The sequence below is a fragment of the Mytilus californianus genome, unplaced genomic scaffold, assembly GCF_021869535.1.
Source record: "Mytilus californianus isolate M0D057914Y unplaced genomic scaffold, xbMytCali1.0.p SCAF_47, whole genome shotgun sequence".
In the NCBI taxonomy this organism is placed as follows: Eukaryota; Metazoa; Mollusca; class Bivalvia; order Mytilida; family Mytilidae; genus Mytilus; species Mytilus californianus.
The window spans coordinates 390542-408676 of record NW_026262698.1 but is presented as its reverse complement, the minus strand read 5'-3'; the positions used below and the strand labels follow the sequence as shown (position 1 = coordinate 408676).

Genomic DNA, 18135 nt, shown 5'->3' with positions numbered 1-18135 from the left:
ACACAGACAGAACAATATTTCTGCACCTCTTTTAGAAAATAATAAAATACTATTGTTTTATGCATTGGGAATATTTGAAATAAGTTTGTAAGTATGTTCAAATCATTATTTTAGTTATAGAAAAAAACATTCTGTGTTGTTTGTTTACTAAATGGTTTACAGGAATATTAATATATGTATGATAGTATATGTTAGAAATAGCAATTGACATCATACAATTATAAGTAGTTTATCATGTTTTGTTTGTATGCGTATGTCTTTCTAATGGGTGCTTTATAGGTTTTGAAAATGTTAACATGGACGCGAAACAAAAAACAAAAATAGACAAGGCAGTAGGGGATAATCACATGCTATTTACGGGAAAAGGAGGAGGAGGTCGGGACGATTTCGAAAAATAGTACAGAACATTTTGCAACTAAAAAAAACATTGATCTGCCAAAGGCAAATTGAAAATAAATATCTAAACCCACAACATGTTGATTATAGTTGTGCATCAAATTTGAAAACAAACATTCGTGCAGCGTTGTCGCAAACATTGAAAAATCGTTCCTTGATTTGATTGAAAATCTTTCTGGTCGCACTTTGTATTTCAAATGGTCGACCCTTTACAAAAAATCTTAAACAATTTAATTCAAATTATATATTTTTTTTTAACAGAAGAGAAAAACGCTATTGCTGTCATTGAACGACCAACACGAAAGTCTGCCACTGTTCATTATGCCCCGACCGCCCATGATCAGAAACAGATGTCTGACCAGGGAATATCAGGGTTGTTTGTTGTCGAGTATGATGTCCAGAGAAAATTTGACGCTGGTGAAGTCATGGTAAAAGAAATAATTTTTTTTTTGGTTGCTTTCAGCAAAACATGAAATAGTATGACCTTATCAGATTTCAGTGTGATTTTTACATATTCATGTTAAACATTTTAAACTATATAATCATCAAAACCAAAGGAGCAATTTTGAAAAGACCTAACCGCACCCACCGCTTTATATTGAAGGCTTTTTTGCTAATATTTGAAGAAATTTAAGATTAAAGGATGTATAGGAATTAACGATTAACAACCCATTGACTTACATGAAATTTTGCTATATACTTCGTATCTGATTCAATAAACATACTAGTATTGGCAAATTGCCAAAAAAGCTGTTGAACCATTTAGGTAAGTCATTTTGAGGAAGTTTTGCAAAGTCTGATCTATTGATTTTACTTGATGTTTTTGCTTTTGTGTTTGTCTAATTTCTACATTCGCAAAATTATTTTCATATATTTTTAAAAATAAATGGGTTTTTAAAAACGCATCGTACATGCATCACAATAAGCACGTCATGAAATCGTATTTTCACAGGTTGTAGACGGATACTTTGTTCACTTCTTTGCTCCAGAAGGTATGGATCCTTTACCAAAAGACGTCTTGTTCATCTTAGATGTGAGTGGATCTATGGGTGGCACTAAAATAAGACAACAAAAGAGTGCCATGATTAGAATTTTGAAGGACCTTTTCGAAGGTGATCGTTTCAACATAATGTTGTTCAACGATAACAACCGTTTATGGCAGCAAACATTACTCTCGGCTAACAACAAAAATAAACAGAAAGCACTTCAATATGTTAAAGAAATGAGCGAAGGCGGAGGTAGGTATATTGTAAAGAATAAATGACAAACACAGTTTTTCTCCGTCATTTTAGATTTGATTGATTGATTGATTTTTCTTTAACCCCATTTCCAGCACTATTGTGCTATATCGTGGCGATCAGTTTTTATTTGTGGAGGAAGTCGCAGTGCCCGGAAAAATCCTACAACGTGTGGGATTCGAGCTCACAACATCAGTGTTGAAGGCTATTGAGACAGTTATTCGACTACGTAGACCACTCGGGCACCGAGGCCCTTTTTTAGATATGAAAATATCATCCAAGAATAAAACAAATTTAAGAAGGGAATAATACTAACGGCATTTTCAAATGAAAATAGCGGGGTAACCAAAGGCGAAGTGGTTTCTCCTCCTTTAATATAAATGTCAAATATTGTCGACACCATCGATCTATCTGAAAATATTTAAAACTCAGACCGAGCATTGACAAAAAATAAAAGTCTGTGTTCTCGAGAACATTCTGTATGTATCTCATTTTGAAAAAAAAGATACCAAAGGGCAATAATTTTACTTCTATAAAAACAAACAATAAATGAAAATATGTAGGTAAACAAATTTAAAAGGCGAATCAAAACATGATATATACAAAGTGGTAATGTCTTATTAAAAATAGTCTGTATATAAAAGAATGAGGATATGGTCAATGTTATTTTCCTTTGTTTGTTTATAAGATAAATACGGAGAAGATACGAAGAAACAATAAAAAAGTCCAATCCAAGCAGGCAATACAAAAAGTAAAACGGCGAAATGACCAACAACAGCCCCCACGTACAGGACTCAAGAATAAGCAACACGAACCTCATTAAAACCGGGGTGAACTCAGGTGCTCAAATTATATAACAAAGATGATACATTTTTGATATTGCATATATTTATTTTCGGATTTAGAATATGGTTTTTTTTCTAGACTTTATGTTTTGATTGCTTTAAAGGTAATGCATATAGAATAAGAAACGTAAATGTTTTCTTTCGTGGTTTAATCGTGAGTCATAAATATCTTTTGTACACTGTACTCGATGTTTTCCTTTTTCTTTTTTCTGAAGGGACGAATATCAACAATGCAATTTTGTCAGGAATAAGGTTTTTGAATTCTATTCCAAGTGAAGGAACAACGGAAAATCGAAGGAAAATAGTGGTATTTCTTACTGATGGGCTAGGCAGTAAAGGCGTTGATACCGTTCTTTATAACATCGACAGGAAAAATATCAAAGGGTTGCCTATTTATAGTCTTGCTTTTGGAAACAATGCAAATTATGAATTTGTAAAAAAAGTTGCAGTAAAAAATAAAGGCGTTGCTAGGAAGATATTTGAAGATTCTGATGCATCGCTGCAGATAAAGGGCTTCTACGATGAAATTTCATCATCTGCATTACAAAATGTTACCTTTGAATATCTTGACAAAAATACAGATGTAACTGAAAATGCAACCAAAACGAACTTTGATACGTTTTTCAACGGAAAAGAATTAGTAATTGCTGGCAAATTATCAGACGATAACATACAAGTGCTGAATCTATTGGTTACTGGTAATGGGGTACATGGAAATGTGGAACTGGAGCTTGAATCGGATATTCAGAGTCGTGATCCGGAATTGACAAAAGCTGGTGACTTCGAGAAAATCACGGAAAGAATATGGGCATATTTAACAATCAAACAACTTCTAGAAGAAGCCATCGGTGAAACCAATGAAATTGAAAAGAAGAATTTAAATGACAGGGCTCTAGCAATGTCTTTGAAGGTAACTGGTGTTGATAATATATATTTGGTCCATTAAATGACTCTAAAAACAGGGAAAATAAAATGAAGATAAGTGCTGATGACTAAAAACATATAAAATATATTTTTTTTGATTATTTCATAATAAAACTTTATTTACCACTAAGATGAAGTGGAATTCACTGGTGAAGTAAAGCAAAAGGAAATGGCATAGCGCTAGATAGAAAACGTTGAAAAAAAGAATTAGTATTCAAATACCTCGTTTGAGCTTAAGAACATACAGAGATCATACAAATGCAAAGGAAACGGTTTTCATTGTTACCATATTAAAGCAAAATATTTCAATAAAACATTTTAGATAATAACAAAAGATCGATTAGCAGGTACTTCTTTTAGATGAACTTACTCTTAGATAAACTTTTAGAAATAGAGTGATGTTACCATGATACATGTATTATGATCCTCGGAATAATTTCTTTTTTCTTTCTGTAAATTTTATTGGAAATTTGTGTAACAATATGTTTTATCTATTTTGAATCATAACTTATTATTAAATGAATGAAATAATATGAACTTTCCTGTTTTCAAGGACCGAACCCTTTCCCCTTATGCATATATACGTAACAAGTGAATGTGCACAGTATTTGCAAAATACTGATATAAGAGGAAAGTACAGTGTACACAAGCCATGATATTCATGAGTGTGGTATGCAACCGTTGATAAATGTTGATGACTTTGAAAGTATAATTACTAATGTTTTATTTGTACACCATTTTATTCTTCTCTTGCATATGTTTTACATTAATTGGCTAGATGTGGTTTTTGTATTTTTCTTAGCTCATCTGGCCCAGAGGGCCAACTGAGTTTTTCTCATCACTTGACGTCCGTCGTCCGTTTGCTTTTGCAAAAGTCTTCACCTCTGGAACTACTAGGCCAAATATAACAAAACGTGTCTTTAATCATCTTTGGAGTATTTTGTTTAAAACATGTGTCCCATGATTCCTCCTGTCATTCAACATGGCCGACATGGCTAAAACTAAAACATAAGGGTAAAATACAAATTTTGCTTTTATCTTGGAAACCGATATAAATAAAGAAAATATGGAACGGCAGAAATGTTCAAAATGTTGAGATCCACCTAGTGTCTGTTTACATCAAAACTGTCAGATAACTTCTTAAAAGAGTTATTGCCATTAAATGACGAATTTTAACAATTTTGTTCATGTTTTGCCTATTATCTTGAAAACTATAATTCATAAATAGAAACTTGAATTAGCACAAATTACCAGCAAGACAAGATCTACAAACAAGTCTCGTAATGGCAGATATCGTCAGTCGACTCCTTATTGGTGTTATTGCTCTTTAATGACGTTTTGTACCCATCTTGTAGTGGTTTTTCATATCATCGTTATAACTATAATAGATAGACACTTTAGATAACAAAATGATCAGCAAGACAAGATCTACCAATAGGTCAACATGACCGAAATCGTCAGTCGTCTCCTTATTGGATTTCTTATTTAATGACGATGTTTATCATTTTTTGCGTAAATGATAAACAAGACAAGTTCTAAAAAAAAATGACAAGCAATTATACAAGATAAACAAAAAAAAAATTTGTCATGAATTCTATTCTAGTTCAAAATGTTAGAAATGCACATATACCTAGGTGAGCGACACATGCTCTTTATGGCTTTTAGTTTTATTATTAGCCAAAACGAGTCGATCATTAATCTAAGAGTACAGGTTCTCTACTTTTAAACAGAATATGATGAAATCTGAAATGTGTTGAAAGTTGAAAGGAACGCAAAAGCTACAGATACAACTCTTGAAATTCAGGGAATTTAATGCCATCGTATTATCTCCGTGATGACGATTACACAATATTGTTCAACTGGTCCAGTTATTATTGATCTTTAAAAATATTTTTCAGTACAAGTTTGTCACACCATTAACCTCTATGGTTGTTATAAAGCCAGATGAACGAGATCTCGGCGATTTAGAAGAGAATGAGGATGCAAGACGTATGTTGATTTTATATATGAGGTCTTGATGGGGTTTACAGAAAAGAGAATAATGGGTAAAAAATACAGAACAAAGGGCCAAAAAATAGAGAATAGAATAATATAAGCCAAAAAGAATGAAGAATCGAGAATATTGGGGTGATAAAATATAAAAAATATAAAATAATGGGCAAAACAATTAAAGAATAGAGAAAAATGGCCTAAAAATTTAACAATACAGAAATGAATGACCCCCCATTCAGACCCTCATATATGTTATATGATTTACTTCTTTCAGTATTTTTTAGTCTTTGAAATAAAACGTTCTCTTCTTAGGGCATATTTACATCATTTATATTACAAAACATGCCAAGACTTAAATCGCTCCAAGTCCATCCATGCCAATAAATGTAACATGACCTCATAGATTTTATAACTTGAAATAAGTCACCATACTCTTTCTAACCATCCAAACAATTGTTTTCTCTCATTTGAAATGGTACTGATTTAACCATGTGATTTAGTTGTTAATTACTATAATGAGAATTATCCCTTAAAATTTAAGTAGATAAATGCAAATAAAAAAACTCATGAATAAAAAATGTATTAACAAAAATACCGAACTCCGATGTGAATTAAAAAGGTCCATAAAACCTGACAAAACCATACAAAACCAAACACTCGTTTATATAATTTGATTCACAAAATACACCAATATGGGTCAAGCAAAAAACACAAAATAGAACACAGTATTAACACAATAATCAAGAATTACAAGTTTAAACATAAAACAAAAACATAGATATGATAATGTAACTTTTGATTGACATGGACTTCGTTTTCACAACTGTAAAGATTGCTTTATAAAGTCACCAACTGCTGTCAAAAGTTCAGATTCAGGTTTCAAGTTGTCTTAGCTTGAAAAGTGGTTATGAATTTGTATAACCAGGTTTTATATTATTGATTTTTGAAAATAACTGATATCTTAAAGTTGAGTATAGTTTACAATCTAGAAAAAAAATGGTATTCATCATCAAGTTTATTTTTAAATTTACATAACCTTTAATTTTGTCTCTGGGTATATTTTTGTATTTCCCCATTTTAACTTCTATGTTATGGCCACCTTCCCCAAGTTTAGATATTAACTGCCTGGATTTCAAATTTGATTATATCAACAAACGACATTGTCATAGTCTTTCTTAACTGGGTATAGGAACACAAATGTATTTTCCAAAGAAAATGGTGGGTTAACCTGTTATTGAAAATGACAGTTTTTCTTGAAAAAAGAGTATAAATAAAAACTCATTTCAAAGAATTAAACCATGGAAACAAGAAAAAAGTGAATTATTCAAGAGTAATATAGATCAAGAAAAACTTGCATCTCTGCATTTTAATCTGCTCGACGCCATCAGTGATACTGAAACTGTGGTTAAACATAATATTGATACTTTTATACAAGAAATTACTTCTATACTTTTGCAATCTGCAGAACAAACTTTAGGAACACAGAGGTCGGTAATGGTCAAGAAAACAAACTATGGTTTAACGAAGATTGCAAGAAGTCTAGAAGGGAATATCGTAAAGCAAAGAGATTATACAAAAAATACGGTTCAAACCTTTTTAAGAGCAGATTTAAATTGACAGAAAATGTATATAAGAGAACTCTGGATGAAAACACTATTAAGTTTAATAGAGAGATGCGGATCAAAATGAAAAAAATGAGATGTAAAATTCCAAAAGAATTTTGGAAAATTTTTAACAAAGGTCGAAGGAAAAGAAATACAAATATTACTCTAGATGTATTGTTTGATTTTTTCAAAGATTGAATAAAAATAAATTTGATAGCCAAAATGACTTTGATATACAATATGATGTAAATGATGGACAGAATGATTTGTTGAATTGTCATATAATAATTGAAGAAATAAAAAAAGGCAATACAAGCTTCAAAAAACAACAAATCACCGGATGAAGATAATGTTATAAATGAATATATATCATCGTCTTATGAGAAAATGAGTGACATATATGAACTTTTATTTAACTTAATTTTTGAAACAGGTATTGTGCTTGAGGCATGGCTTACAGGTATAATAAAACCATTTTTTAGAACAAATGCGACCAGCTAGATCCAAAAAATTTACAGGCCTATTACTTTGATGTCTTGTCTAGGGAAACTATTTACCTCGGTATTGAACTCTAGATTAAATAATTATAATACTTGTTATTACATAAAAATCAAGCTGGTTTTAGAAGTGGTTATTCTACAAATGATCACATTTTTTCTTTATATGCTTTATTTGAGTTATTGAGTTTTAAGAAGAAAAAACTCCATTGTGCATTTGTGGACTTTGAGAAGGCGAAAGGTTCATAGAAATTCGTTATTTTTTAATCTTTTGCAAAATAATGTAAATGGTAGATTTTTACGTATTATACAAAATATGTATGAAGTGTTAAATCATATATTAGACATAATGATGAATGTTCAGGGTTTTTTAAGTGTGAATTTGGAGTTAGACAAGGAGAAAATCTATCTCCTTTACTTTTTTCATTGTATCTTAATGATCTTCCATCATATTTAGAAGAAAATAATATAAAAGGGTTAGAATCTATCAGTTGCGATATAGAGAATGAGTTAACGATCTATCTTAAAATTCTATTGTTTTTGTATGCAGACGATACAATTTTGTTATCAGAATCAAGCAAGGATTTACAGTTCATGTTAGATACTATTTCTAATTATTGTGAAAATTGGAAACTGAAAGTTAATATTGAAAAAACAAAAATTCTTATATTTTCTAGAGGGAGAATATCAGAAAAAGAAAAGTTTTATTTTTGTAATAAAGAAATAGAAATTGTCAAAGACTACAAGTATCTTGGTGTATTTTTTGCTAGAAGTGTATCATTTTAACAACAAGAAATTATTTAAGAGACCAGGGAACAAAAGCAATGTATAGTTTATTAAAAAAATGTCGAAGACATAATTTATCAATTGAATGTCAATTAGATATGTTTGATAAAGCCATTTTACCAGTATTACTTTACAGTTCAGAGGTCTGGGGTTTTGAAAATTTGGATGTTTCAGAAAAAGTACACTTGCGTTTTTGAAAGATCATATTAAACCTGAAGCGGACAACTCCAAATAGCATTATTTATGGAGAACTCGGACGATTTCTGATCTTTGTGGTCTATCAAATGTATGGAGATCCCAGTCTCATTTTTCCACAGATTGGATTGAAAACTGTGTAGAACTTAGACTTAAAGACCAATTGAAGCAAGAATGGTCGTCAGACATTTTTAATTCAAGTAAAACAATTTGTTATAGAATATTTAAGAATGAGTTCTGTTTTGAGCGTTATTTGTCGTTACTACCCTCACATTTTATGTATTTGTTATGTAAATTCAGATGTGGCTGTCGTCGTTTGCCCATTGAATCGGGCAGATGGCATAAAATTCAAAGAGACGAAAACCTGCAATGTATGTGACTCAAATGAAATAGGTGATGAGTACCATTATATTCTAGTCTGTAACTTTTTTAGTTCAGAAAGGAAAAAACTGTTACCGCAATATTGTCAAATGATGCAAATACTGCAAAATTTAATCAGTTATTCTCATCAACTGATATTATTGTATTAGAAAAACTAGTAAGATTTATTATACATGTACTATCGATTGTCGTCCCTCCTGGTTAGTTAAATTGTGATAAACATACACAAATAAATGTACTGTCTTTTCCATATTTTTTTACGCATGCACTATTATTGTATTGTAATTGTTTACTAATTTCTCTATAACATTACGTTTATGAGAATAAAATATTCGTAATATTCGTATTATAGCCAGCTTAACATCCCACTTGTATGCCAGTTGTTTATTGTCCGTTATTTTGACAAAATTGTTTGAGCAACCCAAACAAACATAATTAATCAGTCATAGTAAATAAATGTTACATCTTGATTGTAAATATGTACACATTATTTGAATAGTTTGCAGAGAATTTAATAAAGGGAAAACATAGAAGGGGTATTATAAAGTGCAGTGTGATATACTATTTAACTGTAAAATATTAATTTCCAGTAATTGATACAAGTAGATTTTGTCTTCTGATTTATTTACGTAAACCAAAATTATTTTATTCATTGAGGTATAACTGTGCAAAATCAAAACCCATTATAAGGAAAACAGACGAATTACATTTTCTTTATGCTTTTTGTTGTTAGCTATTTGATATTTTGAGGGTAACGAAATTTGATTCCATTCATAGCATGCAAGGGATCTCTGAATTCTCAAAATAACTCTGAATCATTTTTAATACAATATTCATAAGAGATATCTAAACGATAGAATGGAAACGACTTTAAGTTATTTTTATCACATAAATATTGAACATATTATTCTTTTTTTAAAATAGTTGCTCTGAGTAAGGTATCTAGTAAGAAAAAAATCAGCTCTACGTCGTTTAAAAAGAAAAAAACCAGCTCTTCGTCAGGGAATAGTCCACCACGAGGAGGGGGCGGAGGTGGAGGTGGTGGTTATAGTCGAGGAGGAGGAGGTTTGTATAATTTGAACTGGAAGGTTTATTACCATTGCTTACAAACTAAATATTTTATGTCATTCCGGACATTTCTAGCTCAATCTAATTAAAATTAAATCTCCGCACTTGCTCCTCGTTGTTTATATGTCGCGCGTGGGAGATCTAACAACAGCCGCTTGAGGGTCATGTCTAGGGTCAAATTTGCTGTAGCCAATCAGCGAAGGTGCTACAAAGTGTTAGGGTATTGGACTGGCATAGGAGTCTTAGTAGCGTCTAGAGGTCTTCCGAATGTATATAAACAAAAATGGCAGCCCCCATGCGAAAAACGTTTCGTAACATACAACTGTAATAATAGTTTGTATTATTGCCTTCCGAGGTTAAAATGGCATCAAGTGAAGTATGCACCCCAAGGAAAATATCAGTATGAACAAAATTTGTGTTTTATGCGGTTTTTCTTTCATCCAGATAGAAATCTCCTCAACGGGAGAACGTGTTGAAAAAAAAACTGTTCAAACTGAAACTTCAGCAGAACTCGGAGAGAATCGCAATGATTTCTAGTGTTGTTACTGGTTTTGAAGTTAACACCGAAGTAGACAATGACAATGGCGTCTGTATTAAATGTTTTAGAAAAGTCCAACAGTCAATCAAATTAAAGAAAGATGCATTAAAAATTCAAGAAGAACTAAGTGACTAACTTCGGGTGTCTTACCACCTGACCAATCAGAAAGATTAATTGCTAATAGATTTGTTAATCTGCAAGGTGGAACAAACAATAATATAAGCTTAGATGAATACTTGAGAGATGTTGAACAAGAATACAAAAGTAACATGTTCAGGACATCAGACAAAGGAAGGTATCCTTCAACACTCTAAAGAGTATCCTCACCTAGTTAATTTTGCAAGCCATTTTGATAACATTACCAATTTAACAGGAAAGAAGGGGTTCCACCATATACAGTCATACCAAGCTGATGTTCAGAAAATTGCAAAAGACCTACTACAAGAAAATGTACTACATGTAACATATAAAACTTCAAGAATAATAACAATTAAGTGCAAGGAGCTAAAAAAAGACAAAAACCCATTTGACAGTGCATTTATAGGACTTCGTACATTGATTCATCGCCGTGACATCAACCAACAGTCCCCTTCCATCGCCTTCAAATCCACATATTTGAAAAATATTGCTTGGAATTAAATTATTGTGAATAAAGTGTGCAGGTTTAATTTTCTCTTAAGTCATAACCTTAATTAGCTGGTACTTTTTTAGTAGTTTGTTGCTGATATTAAAGTGTCATAAGTCAATGAGACATCAACCCAACAAACAAAGTAATGAAATACTTTCAGTTTAGTTGCAGAATATCATGGTCATTTTGATTAGGCAGCATAACTACCTACAAAAACATGTTTATAAAAATGTGGCCTGATTTCTAATGAGACAACTATTCAAAAGGGACCAACTTATTTTTCTGTATTAAAGTTCACAGTTCCACCTCTGACTTTGAGTAAAACCTATAGCAAGCTGTACAAAGACCCGAAATGACTTTATGAAAACATCAAGCACGTTTGTACAAAACAACAATGAGATAAAAACCAAACTTTTACAGATTTGTTCACAAGGCGACCAGCATGCAGATATTTACCCTATATGTACATGTAAAGAGCTGTTGATAAAACTTATACAAGGTGGTGTTGGTTGAATGTGCTCTCCTGAGTGATGAAGTTATTTAGTAGTGCACATTATTTGGTTCAATTTCTATCTTAGTCAAATTAAACACAGTAACTTAATATAATAAAATGCTCTGCTGAGCCCAGCTTGATACCACTGCAGAGGTCGAACCCTGAACAGTTGGGGCAAGTATGGACACAACAGTCAAGCTTGATACAGCACTGAATTTGGATTGTGATTAAATATTTGACACAGCATAGGTTTCTGACACAGAATAAATGTGGTCTAAGAACTTATAAATTTTTAATTTACCTATTCAAACACAAGTTATTGACTGGAAACTAGAAAAATGCTTGTTTTTTGGCCCCTTTTTGGTTCAAAATTCCTAAACATTTAGGGAAATTATCCCCACACTCAAACCTAGCTTTCCCTTTGTGATATGGAACCTTGTAGTACAATTTCAGAAAGATCCATACACTTACACACAAGTTATTGTCATGAACCTAGAAAAATACTTGTTTTTTGCCCCTTTTTGGCCCTTAATTACTAAAATTTTGAGGCAATTACCCCCAAAATCAATCCCAGCCTTCCCTTTGTGATATGGAACCTTGTGGTACAATGTCAGAGAGGTCCATACACTAACACACAAGTAATGTCTGGAAGTTACAAAAATGCTTATTTTTGGCCCCTAATTCCTGAACTGTTGGTACCATAACCCCCAAAATCAATCCCCACCTTACTTTTGTGGTATTGAACCTTATGGTAAAATTTCATGGAGATCCATTTACTCAAACTAAAGTAAGAGTGCGAAAACCAATGTGTCTTCGGACGACGACGCCAACGTCATACCAATATACGACCGCAAAATTATTTTGTGGTTGTATACAAAAGAAGATGTGGTATTAAGTCTATATTTGACTGTTTTCTTGATGAACACATTGGTCTTGAACAAAGTTGTAAGTAAGATATAGTCCCACTTCATGTTATTGTCTTGAATATGCATGAAATATTTGCCACTGAAACCCAAGTGAAGAAATCAATAATCAATCAACCTGTCAATGTTTATTTTGAGCAAAAATAATCATCCTCTATGTATACTGTTGGCTACACCAAGTTAAATACAATGAGTTTGCTATATAGAACAAATATAACATCATCGAGAACAATGAACAAAAAGGTCAAAGTCATACATGTCATATATGAACCATGCCAAAACTTAGCACAAAAGGACATACATCAATAGCAATAATTCTATACACCAAAGATAGTTGACTTGTTGATCAATAAACCATGAAAAGTCAAGGTCAGAAACCAACCAGAGTGATTTTTATAGTTCGTTCCTGTGTTGTACTGTTACACCACTGTCCAAGGTTAGGATCCTGCTAACATGTTTAACCCCGCCACATTTTGTATGTATGTGCCTGTCCTAAATCAGGAGCCTTAGGTAATTCAGTGGTTGTCGTTTGTTTATGTGCTACATATTTGTTTTTCGTTCATTTTTTGTACATAAATTAGGCCGTTAGTTTTCTTGTTTGAATTGTTTTACATTTGTCATTTCAGGGCCTTTTATAGCTGACTATGCGGTATCGGCTTTGCTCATTGTTGGAAGGCCGTACAGTGACCTATAGTTGTTACTTTCTGTGTCATTTGGTCTCTTGTGGAGAGTTGTCTAATCATGCTCATTGGCTATCATTCCACATCTTCTTTTTTATATAACATGTACATCTTACAATAATTCCACACCAAATATATTTTTCTGTTTGTTTATCATGTTTATAGTAATCGAGATGCAGACTTGACCCCGAATATAATTATATGCTTGTTTCATGAAATGAGGTCAAGATTAGGCGAATCTGCAACCATATCTGACAGACATGGCAGACATGGTTTTCTCTTTTGAATTTTTTCATATTTTTCTGGTCGGGGCCTTTTGTAGCCGACTAAAGGCATGGGTTTTTCTCGTTGTTCTACAATTGCTTATATCAAGTTATTGAAAAGTCTGGAGGGTAGTTGTCTGATTGGCAATCATACCGCATCTCTTTATTTTTAAGATGAAAACAAGTAAATATCTTATGATGTGTGTCAATCAGTTACTGTCTCATTTGTTTTTATACGCTACATCTCTTTTTAGTCACATTGACAGCTGCAGGCATGACATGAACCCAGATCTAGAGTGGCAATACAGCAATTGTAAGGGGGTTAAAAGTCAAAAAAATTTGAAGAGTCTAAAGTTGAATAAGTTACAGAAACCAGATACTGAAAAATTAAATAAATAAATATCAACTGTTTTAATCATCTTGTATTTCTAATAAAGCCATATCAAGATCTTCGAAGTATTCATAGGCCGACAAATTGTAGTCTTCAGTATCGCTATCTGAAACAGCAGAATCTTCTTGCTCCTCGAGCTCCTCAACAACTTGTTCTGACAGAAATAACTTCTCAAGAGGTAACATATCACAGGATTCACAATTACAAGACTTAGTACACAAGTCACAGCATGAATGTTTCCTGCTTTCTTTCTTCATCAAATCATCCAAGTCTGAATTTCTGAGGAAATTACACATCAGATCCTTTCTCCTACAATCTTTAGCTTTAAGAATTGCCTTAGCTTCCGGTTTCAACTTCTGCAAGTGGTATCCATTGTATAGGATAATGGCAACTGATGGATTTCCATCCCTCCCCACTTGCCCTATTTTTTGCAGCAAATCTACCAGATTATTTGGAGGTCCAAATAATACCACTCCACTACACTTTTTTACATCTAAACCCATTCCCAGGGCACTGGTTGACAAAATAAGTCTCAAAACACTACTTTCCTCCTTCAATGCATTAATTATGATGTTTTTGTTAACATCTGGAGTTTCAGAATGGAACATCTCAATATACTTGGCACAATGTGGCAATTCTGTTACAATGTATTTATAAAGTTTGGAAGTGTCATTTATCGATGAACAATACAAAAGTGTACGTGGGAAGTCCTGACTTTTTTCCTCTAATGCATCTACTAACCATGTCATTCCCATTTCAATTTAATTTTTAATTTTGGAAGATACTAGTGATAAATTAATTTCTGTTGTGTCCTCTGCTAGCTGCAATATTTTCATGACTTTTTTCCTAAAGCTTACAGTGCAAGTTGCACTTAAAGCCAATACTGTAGCATCGGAAAAGATGGATCTTAGTTCACCTACATTTGAAAACCATTTTCGAAAAGCCTTTTTTTCTGTCTCCTTCATCTTGGCCCCTGAAAGAAAAATAGAAATAAGTACTTCTATAAAAACTTTTATAAAAGGTAAATATCAGCACCTCTTGCCTAGATTGTTAATTCTTATGGCAAAACAAAATTAAATACATGTATGTGCTTGTCCACATTTGTTTAGGGTTTTATTTTTCATACATTCTTATAATTACATTGTAATGGTTCATCATTTTGCAAGTAGTGGTCTTAAAAGAGCTTACTTTTTAGTATTAGGTTATCTCGTTCTTGAAAGCTGTACAGTTCTGTACCAGTGGTCTTAATTTTTTACTTCTATATTTTTGAAAATCTAAATTCATAAAAATGGGAAGGGAGTACACATCAATATATAGAAACAATTCATCAAAGTTTCATGCAAATTAGTTGAATAGTTTTTGAGTTACTGTCCGACAGGTTGACGATTGACACTGAGACAGTCACAGGTTAGGGGAGGGTTGGGATCCTGCTTACATGTTTAACCCTGCCACATTCTGTATAGTGCCTGTCCCAAGTCAGGAGCCTGTAATTCAGTAGTTGTCATTTGTTTATGTGTTACATACATTTGTATTTGTTTTTCGTTCATTTTTTATGCATAAATTAGGCCGTTTGTTTTCTCGTTTGAATTGTTTTACATTGTCATTTCGGGGCCTTTGATAGCTGACTATGTGGTATGGCCTTTGCTCATTGTTGAAGGCCGTACGGTGACCTATAGTTGTTTATTTCTGTGTCATTTGGTCACTTGTGGAGAGTTGTCTCATTGGCAATCCTACCACTATTCTTTTTTATATAGACAACAATATACCATAATACGTCCTGTAAATGTGCGAATAGAAATGAACATGGGGAATAAACATTGTATCCACTTACCAAATTGCTATTGTGTGAAACTCATCAATTACAACCAACTTAATGTTCAACTTCTTTAAACAAGTTCTCCAATAGGGATCACCAACCAATGTTTCTGGAGATGCAAAAATGACATCTATCAACCCCTCTTTGATTTGATCGTCACTCTGGGGAAGATGATCCTAAAATGCAAAAAAAAATGTAGGTGGGCAGTCTCCAAAAAGACATATTTCTATGATAACTTCTATAATTTAAATGTACACTGTACAAATACCATTTCTCCATTTCACTGCGTTTGATTAAAGATTGAAATCCAATGAAATAATTCTTATTGTTGTAAAGTCCAATACAGAAATGAATATAGCTGAGATTTCAATGAATGCATGGCATATTTTCTCGATTTTGAGATGTTTCTGCCAATGTATCTGTTTGGCCATCCAACAAGGTCTTTTAGACTGCACTTTGTCATATTTTTTTTTTATTTTTTCATTGTTTAACACCTGAACACAAACATGACAAATAACAATCTAAGTTTCCCGCACGTTTCTGAGCCATGTAAAGCTAATTATGCTGTATCATTTTGCTCATTGTTGAAGGTCAGATGGTGCTCTATAGTTGTAAACTTTGTCATGTGTTGTCTGGTGGAGAGTTGAGTTGGCAATTTTACTTCAAGTCTTGTACATGTACGACATCTTCTTATTCTTATATGCATGTATATTTGTTTTGAGATAGATTATTAGTACATGTAATTTAACAACACTTCCCTTGGACTCTGGTGCTTCATTAATACAACATGTAGTATATATCTTTATACAAAGTATGAAGAACTAGCATTATGGCCAAAACGACTGTAAAATACTGGCAATATGACCGATACAATCTGTTCTAAGTGAAATGAGACAAATTTATGTGCTACCATGGCTATGATGAACTGCTTCTGCAGTTTTTTTTAACTTTGCTCATGTATATCTAAGTTTCATATTACTGCTTTGTTACTGTTAGTCATGTGTATGTGTTGATATACTGAAGTTTAAATGTTTGTTCCTGCAAATAAATTTTATTTTATTTGATAAGGCATACATGTACATCTTTGCCTGGTCAGATGCGGATCCAGGACTATGGAAAAGGGGGCCCTGCATCTAGACACCATAAGGTGTGGGAACAACGTCTTAAGACATTTTTGTAAGATAGAGGCATTGCATTAATTATATAAGTAGCTCCAACAGCATAGGCGGATCCAGGGGGGGCCTGGGCTCCCCTTTTGTGGGAAAAATTTAGTTGATTATATAGGGAATCACTGAAGCATGACTGGAGCGGGCCCCCTCTTAGGTCAGCCAGTGGGCCCCCCTTACAAAAAGTTCTGGATCCGCCACTGTACAGGGGGATAACTTGTCACCCCCTAACTGATTTCTCATGTGTTATAAACATCTTTATTATACAACACTGCCAACATAATAATTATAATATAAATTAGGTGTTTAATGGCATTAAATACTATAGTATAGACTATTCCATTTATTGAAGCCTTACTACCACTGCATGCTTAAAGTTATACTAACCTTTGTATGCAGCAGTAATATTTCCAATGTGCGAGAGTTTTTCCACCTGGTCCTGCATCAGAGCTACTAAGGGACAACAGACTAAAACTTTTCAGTCAGAACTGTTTTCAATAACCGCCCGGACAACTGGAAGGTACAGTTGAAACGGCAGTGACTTGCCAAAACCAGTCGGGAGTACAGCCACGCACTTCTTCTTGTTAACTAAACACTCTAAAATTTCCTTTTGCTCCTTCTTTATATCATTTATACCAAATTTTGGCAAAACTTTTGTCAAAACGTTGTCCAAACTGGGCGCATCCATGTTTTTTAACGATCCGATAATGGTATACAAGCCCGTCGCTGATTGGTTAATCGAAATTGATTTTCTGCACGCTGATTGGTCGGTCAAAGTTCACCAAATTTGACCCTAGACATGACCCTCAAGCGGCTGTTGTTAGATCTCCCACGCGCGACATATAAACAACGAGGAGCAAGTGCGGAGATTTAATTTTAATTAGATTGTTTCTAGCTGTCACTTGAATCGATAAATTGTTTTGCCAATGTTTTATGGTTTGTCTGTATGTTTACAATTGAAATGGAAAATTTGAGAGTACTGTGTAAAGCTACTATGGTTCTGCAACGAAAAGGCAGTTTTGGTTTGAAGCGGCAAAAAAAATATGATTTTACTGCTGAGGAGAGGGACCATGTCTGTCATATTTGTTTTTCACAAATTGTTTTGTTATAATTTAGACCGTTAGTTTTCTCAATTGAATTTCTTTCATATTTTTTATGTCGGGGCCTTTCATAGCAGACTATACGGTATGAGTCTTTCTCATTGTTGAAGGCCGTACGGTTGCCTATAATTGCTTACATCCACTTCATTTTAACTTTGGTGGATATTTGTCTCATTGGCAATCATACCTTATCTCCTTATTTTTATATTAA

General features: G+C 33.0%; 2 protein-coding genes across 5 annotated transcripts in view; one reads left to right on the top strand and one right to left on the bottom strand.

Annotated features, from left to right (window-relative positions):
* The window catches only part of LOC127700030 (inter-alpha-trypsin inhibitor heavy chain H3-like), a 147191-nt gene that overhangs the window by 103098 nt on the left and 25958 nt on the right, over positions 1-18135 (top strand). For 2 of the 3 annotated variants that reach the window (XM_052203474.1, XM_052203475.1), the window contains exons 5-9: positions 658-824; positions 1349-1634; positions 2695-3389; positions 5302-5392; positions 9783-9923. The exons of the other annotated variant lie outside the window; for it this stretch is intronic. In XM_052203474.1, the coding sequence (XP_052059434.1) occupies positions 658-824; positions 1349-1634; positions 2695-3389; positions 5302-5392; positions 9783-9923 (1380 nt within the window). The remainder of the gene's footprint in view (positions 1-657; positions 825-1348; positions 1635-2694; positions 3390-5301; positions 5393-9782; positions 9924-18135) is intronic. 3 annotated transcript variants of the gene reach the window in all.
* On the bottom strand, positions 13844-17708 carry LOC127700036 (uncharacterized). 2 transcript variants are annotated; one of them, XR_007981403.1, is made up of 3 exons: positions 17212-17708; positions 15674-15834; positions 13844-14815 (listed from the first exon to the last, which is right to left on the bottom strand). XR_007981403.1 is itself a non-coding variant. In XM_052203483.1 (2 exons), the coding sequence occupies exon 2, from the start codon at positions 14595-14597 to the stop codon at positions 13863-13865; it is 735 nt and encodes a 244-aa protein (XP_052059443.1). In that variant the 5' UTR covers positions 14598-14815; positions 17212-17708; the 3' UTR covers positions 13844-13862. The 2 variants fall into 2 exon arrangements, 1 of the variants encoding a protein (XP_052059443.1); XM_052203483.1 differs by lacking the exon at positions 15674-15834.

Excerpts from the sequence above, each read along its gene's own strand:
- LOC127700036 (XM_052203483.1), bottom strand. The coding sequence starts at position 14,597 with ATGGGAATGACATGGTTAGTAGATGCATTAGAGGAAAAAAGTCAGGAC.